This window comes from Morus notabilis, unplaced genomic scaffold (assembly GCF_000414095.1).
Source record: "Morus notabilis unplaced genomic scaffold, ASM41409v2 Scaffold290, whole genome shotgun sequence".
Taxonomy (NCBI): Eukaryota; Viridiplantae; Streptophyta; class Magnoliopsida; order Rosales; family Moraceae; genus Morus; species Morus notabilis.
This window is the reverse complement of record NW_010358749.1, coordinates 96,402-111,219: the sequence shown is the minus strand read 5'-3', so window position 1 is coordinate 111,219 and position 14,818 is coordinate 96,402. Positions and strand designations below refer to the sequence as shown.

The 14,818-nt window shown below is 34.8% G+C and overlaps 1 protein-coding gene across 1 annotated transcript; it reads right to left on the bottom strand.

Annotated features, from left to right (window-relative positions):
- Positions 1–2,726: 2,726 nt before the first annotated feature.
- Positions 2,727–14,022, bottom strand: LOC21393612 (phospholipid-transporting ATPase 2). Its single transcript, XM_024162432.1, has 25 exons — positions 13,961–14,022; positions 13,250–13,482; positions 12,599–12,812; positions 12,376–12,492; positions 11,773–11,865; positions 11,520–11,694; positions 10,842–11,008; positions 10,561–10,665; positions 10,345–10,442; positions 10,099–10,241; positions 8,941–9,037; positions 8,631–8,740; positions 8,383–8,547; positions 7,839–7,993; positions 7,674–7,754; positions 7,369–7,489; positions 6,844–6,950; positions 6,350–6,481; positions 5,426–5,579; positions 5,202–5,319; positions 4,736–4,909; positions 4,558–4,609; positions 3,932–4,059; positions 3,541–3,691; positions 2,727–3,232 (listed from the first exon to the last, which is right to left on the bottom strand). Exons 2-25 carry the CDS (start codon positions 13,372–13,374, stop codon positions 2,894–2,896), a joined length of 3,321 nt encoding a protein of 1,106 aa, XP_024018200.1. The 5' UTR covers positions 13,375–13,482; positions 13,961–14,022; the 3' UTR covers positions 2,727–2,893.
- Between the last annotated feature and the right edge of the window lie 796 nt (positions 14,023–14,818).

Sequence of the window (14,818 nt, the reverse complement as noted above, 5' to 3'; positions counted from 1 at the left end):
TACCATTTGTTTCCTAGGAGGGGTACTTATCTGAAAGACAGCGAGGATGGTAGGGAAACGACCCATGAGCTTGTGTTTGGGAATATCTTTTTTTTCCTCTCTCCAATTTTCTTTTTCTTTTCTGTTTATGGTAGGGCTTGTTTGGCTGGTTAGGTAGTGATTTGTTTGAGGGTCACAAGAAATGGTGTGGAGTGAGGGAGCAGCCCATGCTAAAACGACCCATGATAAGGTTTTTAAAGGGTCCCCTACTTGCCCTGCCCTAATTGACCTTTTGGTATTTTGGGATCACATTTTTCCAATTGTTCATTTAATTTTGGAGCATTCTAATGGAGCTTTCAATGATACTGTCCTTATTAGTAATGTGCCTTTTTTGAACGTTAGATCTAATCAAAATCGTGAGAAAATGAATTTAGAAGTGGCTGCTGAAAGAGAGTGAAGGGATGATCATGAGGATGTGGTGCAAGTGTATTAGACCGGTCTTCGTGGTGCTGGGGAAGGCTATGACGGCTTTGTTAGTAGTGGAAGTTGCGGCTGATCGGAGGGTTATTAAGCCGATTTTTGAGGGTGATGCCATGTTGGTTGCACTTGTGCGTTATCGGAAGGGAGCTTCAATTTGGAGGTGAACTTTATTAGGGAACAAGTGGTCTCGGCATTGATATTTCTAGGTCTTAGTTAGGTTAGGACTTGAGTCTTTGCTTAAGCTGCTCTTTTCTGGCAAACCTTTTGCCTTCTTTATTTTTGTTTTCATAATAATGATTTTTTTTTTTTTTTTTTTATCAAAAGAATTGATAAAAGTTATACAGATCTTACGGTTTAAATTAGAGCCCTACCAGCTATTTTTTTTGTTTTTTTCATATAAGAATTTTCATCATTTATTTAGATTTTGGAGGATTAAATTTGGTAATACGCGTACGGCTCATTCACTGACTTTACCAAGGTATGGCTGACATCTGAGGATGGGGGATATAATAGATTCTTGGCTCCAACCCATGACTGTATATGATGATTTATGATATGTATCTGAATCTGCAAGGACATTACTTGGGGGACTACTTTTTCAAACCTTTGTGGTCTATTTTCTCATCACGAAGATATAATGATCCCCATTGTGGGACATGCACGTTGAATCCCAAGCAACCCATTATAGGTGTTTTGTTTTTTGTGTGGTTTAGGAGGCTGAATTTATTTCTTAGTCCATATTACATATATATATATATATATATGTATAAGGTTCTATACACCTTCCATTACACTAATTCAGTTAACCCTTCAATTAAACCGGAAGAACTTGATAAAACCAGCAGACAAATTTTCTTGACCAAGCTTTGAGAACAAAAGATCTGAATTCCCACCAAGTAAATACCAGTATACTTTTACAATTAAAAATAAAAAATAAAAAAGGAGAGACATGATAGCCTCTACAGTAGTGGGAAGCCAGGTTCAAAAAGCGGTTCCCTTATCTTATTTGACACCATATGTTAGCTTTGCAGAGAAGCATAATCATGAAATTAAGACAATATTAAGACAAAAATTAAGTTTAGTTCTGTAAAACTCGAAGCACTTTGAAACTTCACATTTATGATAAAATTTTTCATAATAAATATCATTACTTTATGCGAAATTATTGGCCGACTTTGGGTCCAGCCTTTTAACTCAAGTAGGCACACCCATTGCCTTCATACCAACCAACAAACAACTCTTTAAATCTTTTCATTATCGTTAGGAAGCTAAGAATTCATTGCCTCCACATAACTCCATAATTAGTCCCTTATTCCATACTACTTTATCCACACCAAAATAAACAACTAATTTCTTGGACGTACACTCAAATTCACTCTCTATTTATTGCTACTTTTGGCACAAACCACTTCTGCTGTTTGACTATAAAAACTTGATAAAATCGTCTAACCTCATTATTAGCACAAAACAATCGTCTAACCTCATTATTAGCACAAAACACCACTTTATTGTTTCAGAGTTTCTCTGATAGTATCTCTATCAGTATGACCAATTTCTGACTATTGAATCTTATTTATTTGTCTTGAAAAAGGAGAAGGGTTTTTTAGCCTATCAATAAAACTCCATGTAAAATCGTCAATATCTTCATCAATTTTCATCCATTCACATTTTTTTTAGTTCTGATTTGATCTTGCACGTTCAAAACTGCACTGCGATAGGACATTTCTTTTATACCATACTACATAGAGAGAGAGAGAGAGAGAGAGAGAGAGAGAGATGTCCTTAAACGACCACTTGACAACTTAATCGAACCACAAGTAGAATTGAAAAGAACTTGGCTCACACTTCTGTCAACTAGTATCTAGAGAATCCAAAATCACATCAACTAAAGTCATATTTAACAGGCCGATGAGAGGTACAATTTCAATCTCACATTGGACAAAGAAATCAATTCTTAGATGTTAGGGCAAAGGAACCTTGGTAGAATGTCGTTCGCCACTAAGCCACCGCCGCTAGTAATGAATGACACAAGAAAGTTGTGTACATAAATCGCACAAAAATTGAAAGAGGGATGATAATCGGCTGTCTTGTATTTTCAAACTCTAGCCTTCCAGAAAAGAAGTTACCTACGTACCGTAAAACGGTTCTTTTTTCTTTTTTTTTTTTTCCCTACTAGAAAAACTGTTCTCATAGCAGTACATAATATATATATATATATATATAGCAGATAAAATTAGAGATGAAATTAATCAATTTATATTCCTCTAAAAATTAACATTTATGCTGAATCAAGAAAAAGAATTATTCAATTATGAAGATTGATTAATTAGCAACTCCAATAAACTACATGTTACTAAATACAGTGCTGATTTACATCAGACAAAAATCACAGCAGAATTGAATTCTTCCATCTATAATCTGTTTCGAATATAGCTCAGTTGTCCTTGCAATTTCTTGAGTAGCTGGAAGAAGACAATCTGGACTGTGGCTGCAAAAAATCAAAAGGAGTTCCGGCTCCAAAAGATCTTCGAATGGCATTTGGTGAATCTGACAACAAGGGTTCAAAAACTGGATTTCGGTTCTTGGGTTGAGTTATGGACAATGGAGAAACATCTTTCTCTATCGATCTCGCTTGCGGCTCAATGTTCCCTAGTGACAGGATAGGCCCTCCCAGACGTTCAGCCTGCTGAAGTGTGTTGATTTTGCTTGGTCTATACGTGTACCGGAAGAACTTTAGAGCAAGAATTGGACCCATCCCGGCCACAACTATGAGCTGTAATGGGATGGAAGTTTCTCTTAGTTCATAGCAACATGCATTGTAAGGAATGAACTTGATTTCAGACAAAAGCCCCGATAATCATACTATGCTATAATTCTTAAAAACAGGGCTCTGTTTTGAAAAGTCAGATTTGTATCTGTTTCTATCGTCTTTGCATACTATTTCTTACTAGATCTAATGTTCATAAACATGCACTACCAGTAGCCTTACCATAGAAAGCTCCTTTAAAATCCAAGATGATATTTAGAGACAAGCCAGAACCAAAGAATAACAAGTTCAAAAGATGGCAAAGAGAAACTTACAAACACAGTTATCCAATAAGATGGTTGTCTACACAAGCGAAACATAATTGTATACATCCCTGAAGATGGAATAGCACTGAAGATCCAGTTGAGGATGTAGAACGCAATCAAATTCCCCCATATTGCAAGATGTTGTAGTACAGTAAAAGAACTGCAGGCATCAATCAAAGTAAAATTCAGACAGACAGGACAAACTAAATACTATAAACTTTCTTCTGAAGTTTCTGGTCGGCTTTTGTGTCGAGGCATTAAAAAACTAGTAAGTCCCAATGTAGGATAAAGCTAGATATGCTTCAAAAAAGACACTTACTAATCAAGTTGAGGCAAGGCCAAGGCAGTACATAAAGTCAAATTTGAACCTAAAAGCTTAAGAAAAAGGAAAGAGGCTTACTTCGTCTCCAATGTCATAACAAAAGCCTGCAACCAAATACATCCAGAGAGCGCGACCAACGAGACCTCCTCCATTTCACTTTTTTCATAAGCATATGCATGAATGCTGATAATGAATACAACAATTGCCTGGACATCGAGCATGGTATCGGTATAAATGGAATAATAACAGGCATAATATTTTGATTAGGCAAATCAACTTATAGGATAGATCTTAAATCCTTCACATAAGTTTGGCATGAGCTCTCATCAATAAAATTACCATTTCTTATATCATTGAGCTTTATATGGAAAATGCAAACAGTAAGTTAATCTGGAATTATATATTAAAAATAGCTATATTTCCTATTGCTTCTGCTACTATAGATCCCAAGAAAGGGATGCTCCAACAGTGATACTTAGCAAGATGTTCAGGACTGTAATCCCTTTCTTATCTTTTTTCCCTCTCTCAAATCTCAAGGGGTAATGAGCAACTATGAGTTTTAACCGATGTTAAGACTCGCTAAGTGACCTTAATCTTTAAATTCAATTGTTTCAGTGCGTAGAAATCAACTTATTCTGTGGACTTGGAATTGGACCAAGGGAGCAAAAAAATTGTCAAAACAAATGATGACAAACACAACTCACATGGAAAAGGGATCGCCCGAACCAACCAGCAAACGTACTAGGATTCAAAAGCCTGTCACCAAAAAGAGGGGGGGGGGGGGAAGTGTAACGTTATTATTTAGGTGATAGAGAAAACACCCATCAGCATATGCCTCACATAAGTGGAAAAGATAGTAGGAATGATGTTATAAATTCTAACCTTCCCGCTTGACAATAAAACAAAATTTGCGGATGCTGCATCACTGTTTCTTCACTAAGATCTTTATCAAGGACACTGACTAGAACAGGAACGCTTGTGTAGAAAACATTATAAGCCATCAAGCTAACAGAATTGAAGAGACTAGTACCCGAGACACCTGAAATGAAAGAGAAACTGAAAGTGCACTACAGTCAGTGCACCCGAAATAACAAAAACACAATATCTTAAAGGGTCAGTTTGCTTCACGCGTTTAAGTATAGTGAACTGATTCATTGGCGGAAACTTTGTGAGAGAATAAATTTTTGAATTCAAATTCTTCGTGAGATGAAAAACACTGTAGCAAAAACATAACCATAGTTCAAGTATAGGAACCAAACGGGGCGAAAGGAAAAATGTACGCACGCTACGCTAATAGTTGAGAAAATGAAAAGTTGAGAGTTTGGTGATATTGTGTAAAGGAACTCACAAGATTTGGATGAAGCATATGACCAGGGACTTGTAAAATGAGTACTGAGATAGAAATGCTGTGCGGTTGTAAGAGTAACGTCCATGAACAAGTATTAATCTTTTCAAAAACCTAAATTCTGCACACCAGAAGACGCAATTAGCACATTTCAATATTACAATAATTTAACAGTATCATAACAATTTTTTAAGCATCGCATAGATTTATTAGTGTCAACAACTCACTCCCAATACTATAATCAGCAGCCCTTGCAGCCTGCAGTCCCTCTCTCCCGCTGATGCCGACTCCAATGTCGGCTTGTTGTATCATCCTCACATCATTCCCACCATCCCCAATGGCCAATGTTCTATAATCACATGATTTTAAGATCTCCACAAGCTGCAAAAGGTAGCATTATATACACCATATAGTTACCCATCATTTCTCTCTCTATCTAAAAAGGATTGAGAAAAGAAAGGAGAATACGTTATGAGTAGTTACTTTCTGTACACTGGACTTGTAAATTGATCCTTTTCAATTTACACTCATGACATCACATCGTAATGTTAACTACTTATTTTGGTAGAAGGCAAAGATAAAAACATCAGAAAGAATAAATTAGCTTCTTGATTTAGTGCACACATCAGAATGAAACACAGATTAGGATGTCCCTTAAGAACCTTCAAGACAAACTAAACAAGAGAAAAAAGGTACCAACGTTGAACGAGTACCTACTTCAACAATCAATTTTGCAACTGCTCTAGCATTAACCATTACTCGAAAATCCACCATTTTTAAAGAACAAAACTCAACTGAATCTAGGTTTCACGGTTCAAGATCTAAAATATTTGAAGGTATACTGCTTTTAGGTGTACTAAGAAAATAAATTATTAATATGACTTAGTCCTGTCCTTTCTAAGGATTTCCCTTCGAAAAGATTATTTCTGGCTTCTGCAAATAAGACTTGCGTACGGTAATAATAACTATGAGTTAAGGGAGGGAAATGAACATATATATAACAAATTTGTACCGACAATGCTTGCCAACCATACTAATACTCCATTAAGAAAAATAAAAAATAAAAAATATATATATGTATATGTGTCAGTACTTACTTGCGTATAAATAATGAAAAATCATATAAATAAATAAACCCTAATAAGGATCACCTGTGCTTTCTGGGATGGTGTTACTCGACAGCATATAGCAGTCCTTGACAATATTGCTAACTCAGTAAAAGTTTTTCGATAATGCTTAAGTGCAATTTCAAGAGCCCAGCCATCAACAACAAATGCCACATCCTGCCAAAAAAAAAAAAATATATTTTTTAAAAAAGGGAGAGGAAAAAAGAAAAGAAACAAATAAACATTTAAGGATACACCAGGTTATAGATTATCAAACATGTGAAGGGAGAGAGACATCCATAACTTCCTAAAAAAGATATCCAAAAATCTTAAACTAACATGGGGAACACACAATTTGTCACATATTTATCACAGCAACTGAAGATCAAGTAAAAAAATAATGGAGGTTCATGATATGTGAACTGTCTAATACAACACTCTTTTATATATTTTTATACAGCTGTTGAATGTGGATAATGAAAAAGGAATCTGTCACTTAATCTGAACTTCACAGAGCAATTGGAACTCTGTAATTTTACCTTAGGCTCTGAAGTGGTAATCCTCATTGTAAGTAAAACTCTCTCTAAACTTGTACGAACTTCATCTTCAGTTTTGCCATCAATCAACAAAAGTTGTCCTTTTGGCTCTGTCACACAAGAAAAGAGAATAAAAGAAGAGGATCAATGTCCAATTAAAAATGATTATAAGGAAAAAAAATGATATCTCGATCGAATGTAAGACAAATACACCAACAAAATACCAGTGCTTATAAGCAGAAGTACCCGTAGCAAACACAATATGATAAATACTCCTTTCTAAGAAAGCCGCACAACAGATGAACACACACATTCCTATTTCACTGTCTATGTAATGAAAATTGAAACCAAAGGTAAAATCAAACCAAGCCTCCGGAAAAGGAGATTGAAACACATAATAGTGCCTGGATCAGAGATGACCAGCTAATTCAGAGTCCATGAGACAAGTTTATCTACGATTTAAATATTTTCCATTTCCATGCAGAAAAAAAAAAGGTGGTTAATCTAGTATATATGAATTATGAATACCTGGTGAAATAAAATTGCAAGAAAGAGCTATCTGTATTGCTGTATTCTGCTTGTCACCAGTAAGCATCCAAAAATTGATTCCTGCTTTTCTTAGTGTCTCAATCGTTTCTGGTACGCCATCCTGACAGTTGAAATTCAAAATGTCATAAAGATAGTGGTATCTCGCAAAACTGAATTAGCAATATTGAATATCTAACTCAAGTTTGTTTTTCCCCTGACGAGCAATCTGCAATTAATAGAAAATAGACAATATCTACTTTTGCTTTTAGATCCATGGATTTTAATGCCTTACAGCAATATTTCACCTGTAAACGATCTTCTATTGCAGTAACTCCAAGGACCTCAAGATCACGTTCTAATCTTTGACAGACCTCAGCTAGTCTCCACTGCACAAAATAGTGAATAATTTTATAACTAATAATATGTCAATGTGTTCATGTTATTCAGGTGTAAGCATAATTTCCACTTACCTCTCGATCAACTAATGTGCTACTGGCCTCTTTGAACATCAAAGACCATTCCTGATACTCATCTTCCTCCAATTCACGCCAAGCAAGGCAAAGCGTTCGTAGACCCAATTGAGCATATTGTTCAACAGCTTCAATAAATGTCCTTGTTTGTTGTCCTGAGGTATATTGGAAACTATCAAACACCTAATACTCATATGCACTAACCATATATGTCTAGGTAACTAGAAGGGTATGAAAGAGCATTTAATAGCTGAGGACCAATATTTTTCTACAAAAATAAAAGAAATAAAAGAAAATGGAGCACTAGTATTTATAAAGCAGACTAAGAGACGTGCAAATTTCATGTACTAGCTTGCAAGATGAAGAGCAAAGCAGGTCGGAAGAATCAAAACCTACTCTGTGGTGGTATAATATAAGAGATCAATCACCATGATGTAACAAGATATACAACAAATTCTTTGAGCCAGGAAAAACTAACAGTTTCACCAAGGTTTAATAGTTGTTGCAAGTTGCAACTATGGCCAAAAGAAAAAACTGGTGTTACCGGCACAGGCATAAGGAAGAATTGCTTCATCTGCACCCTTTGACAAAAGGATAATCTTTCCATTCTGGCAATCCTTTACAACAACTGACATTCTTTTCCTATCGGAAGTGAACTCCAGAATTTCCAAAACCTCGTATTGAATTATAGAAGCATTGAACTTTATCTCTGCAATATACCGGTCGGAACTGTAAAGATTAATGTAAGATAAGAATATACTATCTAAATAGCCAAAAATAAACGATCTTTACCAAGAATATTTCCACTTTTATTGAAGAAAACCATATGCAGCTGTGCAGCAGCGTGAACAAGTGCATCCTCATCCTGGGACTGAGCCTTGTACACGATATCGCAGCTTTTGCTACAAAGAATAGAAGAAACATACAGATTAAAATACTTACATAAGTGCATCAAAAGTTTTTCTTTTTTTTTTTTTGTTTTTTTTTTTGTTTACATGAATTGATTTGAAAGTATGTAACACTTTAATCAGAAGGAATTCCATAGAATCTCGAGAGAAACAAAAAATGAAAGAAAAAAGCTGCGAACGGAAGCAACAATCACCTTTGAACAGGTATTACTGTATTACATATTGCCATAACTGTAAGGAAACGTATTACACCGGGAGAGCCACTGGAAACAGCATTGAGCAGCCTTGCATCTTTTTATCAGGATAAAACAAATCAGAAACTATAGTCAAGCTAAACGAGTTCCTAGAAGAAAATAAATCAATATAAATTTAGAAAAACATCTGCCCGTAGTTCTTTGGTAATTGAATATCACATGTCCATGATAAAAAAACTATACATGCCAAATGCCACATGTTATGTTAGCTGTTTGATAAACAAAGGTAATGAACAAAATGAAGAATGCACTTTCTGGAAAGCAAATGTTTTCCCTTTTTTCTTTTAATTAATTTTAAGATTAGTTACAAAAATTCCCCATGAATTATACTTCTTGTGACATTTTGCCCCCTGATTTTAAAACGTAACATCCGTTCCCCTTGAACAATGAAATATTAACAAAAAGGTCCCCTCCGTTAGGTTTTTAACGAAAATTGACATTTAATTTGAGGGTATTTTGTTAATTTTATGGTTTCAAATTTAATTTGAATTTAAATTACTTTAAATATTCAAAAAAAATTCATAAATTTGTTTATTCTACCAAAAAAAAAAATTTAACTTACACTCAATCAACACTGTATGTATCATAATTAAAAGTTCAAATTTAAATTAGTTTCAGAACCATTTTAAACCATAAAGCTACCAAAATACTCCAAAATAACAAATTACATGTCAATTTTCCTTAAAAAAAAAACCTAGTGTTACAAAGGGTATAGTTCATGAGGAGTTTTTGTAATTAATTCTTAATTTTAATTACACAAAAACACTTAGGTTTGAGCTTCCATAGTGGATTATACCCATCTAACAAGGATAGAGCCTAGAGATGTTGCATCACAATCATTCTCTAAAATAGCAATTTCAGCTCCTGGGCATCACAAGAACTCATGCAGCTGAATTAACCATAAGGGCACGTACAGGTAAATCATCTATAAAAGGCATTTCAGATGTAAGGTAAACTTAGCTTAAATCATCTATAAAGTGCATTTTGGAATTCAGATGTAAGGTAAACTTAGCTTTTACCTCCTAAATCACCAAATTAAATAATGCACTTGTAACAAAAAAGACAAGGTAACATGTTTATTACGACAAGAAAACAAACCTTTCAAGGCATCTCCTGTCTCATTTCCATAGAAAATGCCATTGATACAACACCTTCTAAAAATCATCCTATTTTCAGTTAGGGTACCAGTTTTGTCAGTCAAAATGTACTCCACTTGTCCCAGGTCCTCGCTAATTGCTGTACTGCCATATATTATATGCACCACTTATCTTATATTCACAAATAATATAAATAAATAACGTATTTGAAATCATCGACATTTTTTCCAAAACTAAATAAACTCACTTTGTTGCATGGGCTGGAGTACCCGTTTCATGGTCAATCATTTTATAATCCCACTCAATGAACTTTGCGTATAATCCCTTCACAAGATCAAGGGAGACCTGCCAAAGATTTAATGGTTTAAATTTTTAGAGACTATTAACAGAGATGCAGAGTCTTCAAATTTGAGTAATTTAGATTTTCATTTTAAATTAGTAAATTACAAATGCTAAAATGTACCTTAATTGATATGGGTATCATGATGGAACAAAGCAGTTCAAACCGAAGAGGGATAACCAACAGTTCATACCACGGACCTTCCTCGGGATACTGGACATACCATTGCTGCAAACGGGACAATAACCATATAAGGTGAAAGTATACATGAAAAAAAAAATGTAACTGATAACTCAAAAAGTTTAGAAAGATGTGATTCCTTCAATTTTCCTTTGGGATAATTAAAGATATTAAAAACTACCATGAAGTCAGATTTGAGAAAGGAAAAAGAAAAGCCCACTCACCTTCCTTGCTTCTGTATCCTTCCATACATTACCAGCGACTCCTAGAACCATAACGACCACAATTTGGAATACAAATATAGCTCCAGTCAACTTGTCTATCATGGCATCCACAGCTGTAAGCTTTGGTTCAGGTATACCCCTACTCATACCCAGCTTGGTTTCATTACCTGATAAACATAAGAAAAGTAGACAGATTTACAAACTTTTTAATTATAAACATATCTATGAATTATACACTAGCTTTATAATATCCCTCAAATGGTTGATACTTCCAACATTGAAATGGTCAGATTGTACATAAGGGGACAAGAACCTTGTAGGCGGTGAAGCCAAACAATAACATGACCGCGTTAAAAACTCCGTAATCCATTACACTATTCCCATCATATTACCAGGATATTCTTCTTTGTTATCCTTCCTTATGATACTCACACTTGTTCGGAGGGCCTAGGATAACTTCCTAGTTGGTTTAATGGTGGTGATGTCTTGTGTAATATGAACATTTTAATCATCCTGTGTTATACTGCTTCATTACAATTTTTTATCTTTCATTTTAATTTTCGACCCTCTCCTTTCCCATTGTTTCAAACAAAGGGAAAAATTCCTACAATATGTTTAAAAGCAGAAGGATATACAGTTAGCTATATGTCCTTGACAAAATGAATAAATGGAACTCGCCTGTATAAACAGCTACTCCGCATGCCCACTCTGTATTCCGCAAGTAACAAGACTGAAGAATTGTGTTTTTAATGGTCAATGAGCACAGATCATTATCAATAAATGGAGGAAACAACCTCAAATTTGCATCAAATCTTCTAATGTCCCTGTCAGGAACTGGGCACTCAATCACACCCTGCATGGGAGTAAAAATCATTACTTTGATAAAAGTGGAGGAAGGAAAAACAAAAGAAATCTCCACAAAAGATCTTGCCTTGATTTTGTGCAAGAGTTCAAGGTCAATCCCCATGCAAGCTGAGGGAATGACCCTAGTCTTTAGATCAGTTTCACCATCTAGAGCAGCGGTCTGCAAAAGGTTATGCTATTAGGCTCTTGAAAATCAAGAGAGGTCCAGAAAGGAAAGAGTTGAAAATCAGGCAGAAAACAGAACACACCCAATATGATCGTTTCGGATCTAAGAATAATTCTGAATGAAAATTTTAAGGGGATAAACATGTTTTTGTTACTCTAGAAACTCAATAATCATGTGAATGTGGGAAACTTCATACAACGTGAGAGAAAAAGGAAACTTAAACTATTAGGTTTTCAATAGAAATGAACTATTGCTCAAAAAAAAAAAAAAATAGAAATGAACTAGCCCAATAACCTAGCTAAGGTCTAGGTTTTCAATACAACTTTCTCATGCTCACTTGAACATTTGGTCTGTTTCAATTTTTTTTTTTTTCATACAGTGTACTTTACTTTCGCAGCATTAGTGCCTACCATTGATTCAAAAACAAATAAATGGTAGAAATGGTACAAAATTCTGTTCACTGCTCCCAACTTGGCAAATTCCTTTCAAGGTTTTGATGTTTACCTCGACATAGCACAGGCCTTGTGGATCGGAAGTCCCAATCAAAATAAGATCACACGGCACTTCATCATTCTCCCGGAGCCACACTATATTACCTACACGAATGTCCTGTGCTTGAATCTACAAACAATACCACCAACAAACAAAAAAGACAACAACTTGATTACACGGAGTTAAATACAGACAAACATGAAAAATAAAAGAAAGGATGAAATAGGTTTAATACATGTGTTTTTATGCCCTGCCTCACAACCCAAACTTCTTTCTCATTTGCTTTCTTGTCTGAAAGATATCTATGGTAGTCATCCCATGCCTCCTTTGTTGCAGAGACCGCGAAAATGAAAATAAGTGGACCCCATGTACTAGCAGGATTTACTGGAGTAATAAGAGACCATAACTGAAGGCAAGCTATTAACAAAAAGTACTGGTTCATGAAGCGGCTGACAACAGAGAAGCAATTTGTTAGAGGCAACGGAGAAAAGGAAACAACAACGTATCTCAAATCTCTAACGGATTCAGAACGTAAGAGTAACATGGAATAGAGTAACGAGCCAAAAATAATATTATCTAAGACACAAAAACAAATCATAATATGTAAACAAGTTAACCTCGTCTCCACCCCAGAAAACGACATAAAACTAAAAAATGCCTAATATGAATTTGCCAGGTAAAATGAATGAGCATAAAAGTAAAATTCTCCGAAACATAGGAATTAACCATGTCATGTCCCCAAACCATAATTTGAAAAACTCTAGGAAATAGAAAGAAAGAAGGAAAAAAAAATGCAGACCGGCAAAATCAGGATGCTGTAAAGTAAATTACTACAACAACCAATACTAAAATAAAAAAAATAAACAGCATCGAAATCACAAATCACCTGAACTGTTCCCATAAATTTTTAGGGAGGAAGTTAAACACATTATATTTCGTGTTCGATATTCGATTGGCGCAGTATAGATCACGCAAAGATTCATCATCGTTGATGTAGACGTGACGCTTCATTGTTGAACTAGGAGCACTTGACCATGTTCAAGTACTTGTTCCAAGTTCACAAAAAAACTAACATCATTCAGAAATCCGCCAAAGGAAACCAGGCACAAAGCTTGATCCCTGAAATTTTTGTAAAAGAAAAAAGTTATTTAGATATTCCACATTCATATTGCTTATGGTCCAAACTAATAACATTAAAATCACCCAAAAAACATATTAAATAAAAGAGGCCTAGCATGAGAACAACTATTGAACCACATCACAACAACTAATGCAGCATCTTAACACAATAAACAATATCCAAAACAGAATCATAATTGAAGAAAAAAAAAAGCAATCTAAATATTTAAATTCCTAGCTCAAAATTAGAATCAACACCAACAAATTAATCAAGAAGCCAAAGACGAATCCGAAATTCTGTTATATCCGTAACCGTGATCGAAAATCAATGACCCATTAAATGAAATGCCGGTTTTTTCACCCGGTCATCCAAATTACACCAAATTTTTACAGAAATGTTCATTTTCTGACGGATTCAAAAGTATTATGATATAAATATTGATTCGGAATATAAAGGAAAAGGGTATTTCGATCTTACCTGGGTTGTTCATCCACTTCTCTCTCTAGCTCCGTCCTTGCTCTTATGGCGCCTCTCTCTCTCTCTCTCTCTCTCTCTCTCTCTGTGAAGCTTCTTCTCCGTTTGAGGAAAATGCCCATTGGTAATTATTGAATGCGTGCGTGCTCATTGGTTGACTCTGTTTGGACGCACCATGCCCCGTCCAATGAAATGAAAAAACAATCCAGCTTTGCCACGTCATCTGAACGCATTAACATAGTGACGTGTCACAACTCTGTTGGAGTATGATGTGAACCATTTAATAATAGAAAGAAGAGAAGCGTGGTGTTTAAAAAAACAGGGACGATCCCACTCGCTGTCCAGGACTATCAAACTTGTTTTCCGCGTAATTTTATATGGTAGGTTATAAGTATAAATGAAGGACAATATCATAATCATGCCCGTTAAGATCCCATTAATTTTATCGATTTGAGTTTAAAATTTAAATTTTTTTACAATAAAAAATTTTAAAAAATAATTACATTTTACTTTTTTACTATAAATTAACGAATTAAATAGGCCCTAAAAATATATAAAGAATAATGTTAGAGACACTATTTTAATTTTAATATTTGTGTATCAACTAATGTCATGTGAATTGTTATTTTTAACTAGTAAATACAATTTTTTTATCATCAACTATCGTGGCAATGTTTTAAATATTTATTAACGTAAAAATGACAACTAACATACCACATCAGTTTATATATAAAATTTGAAGTTAGAGTTGATGTCTCTGGCATCTGAGTTCAATGAACCAAACATTACAACAACGTTTAGTTAGTGGATTCGTGTCATAATTCGGATCATAGTTCGTAACTCGCTGTAATATTTTTTTCA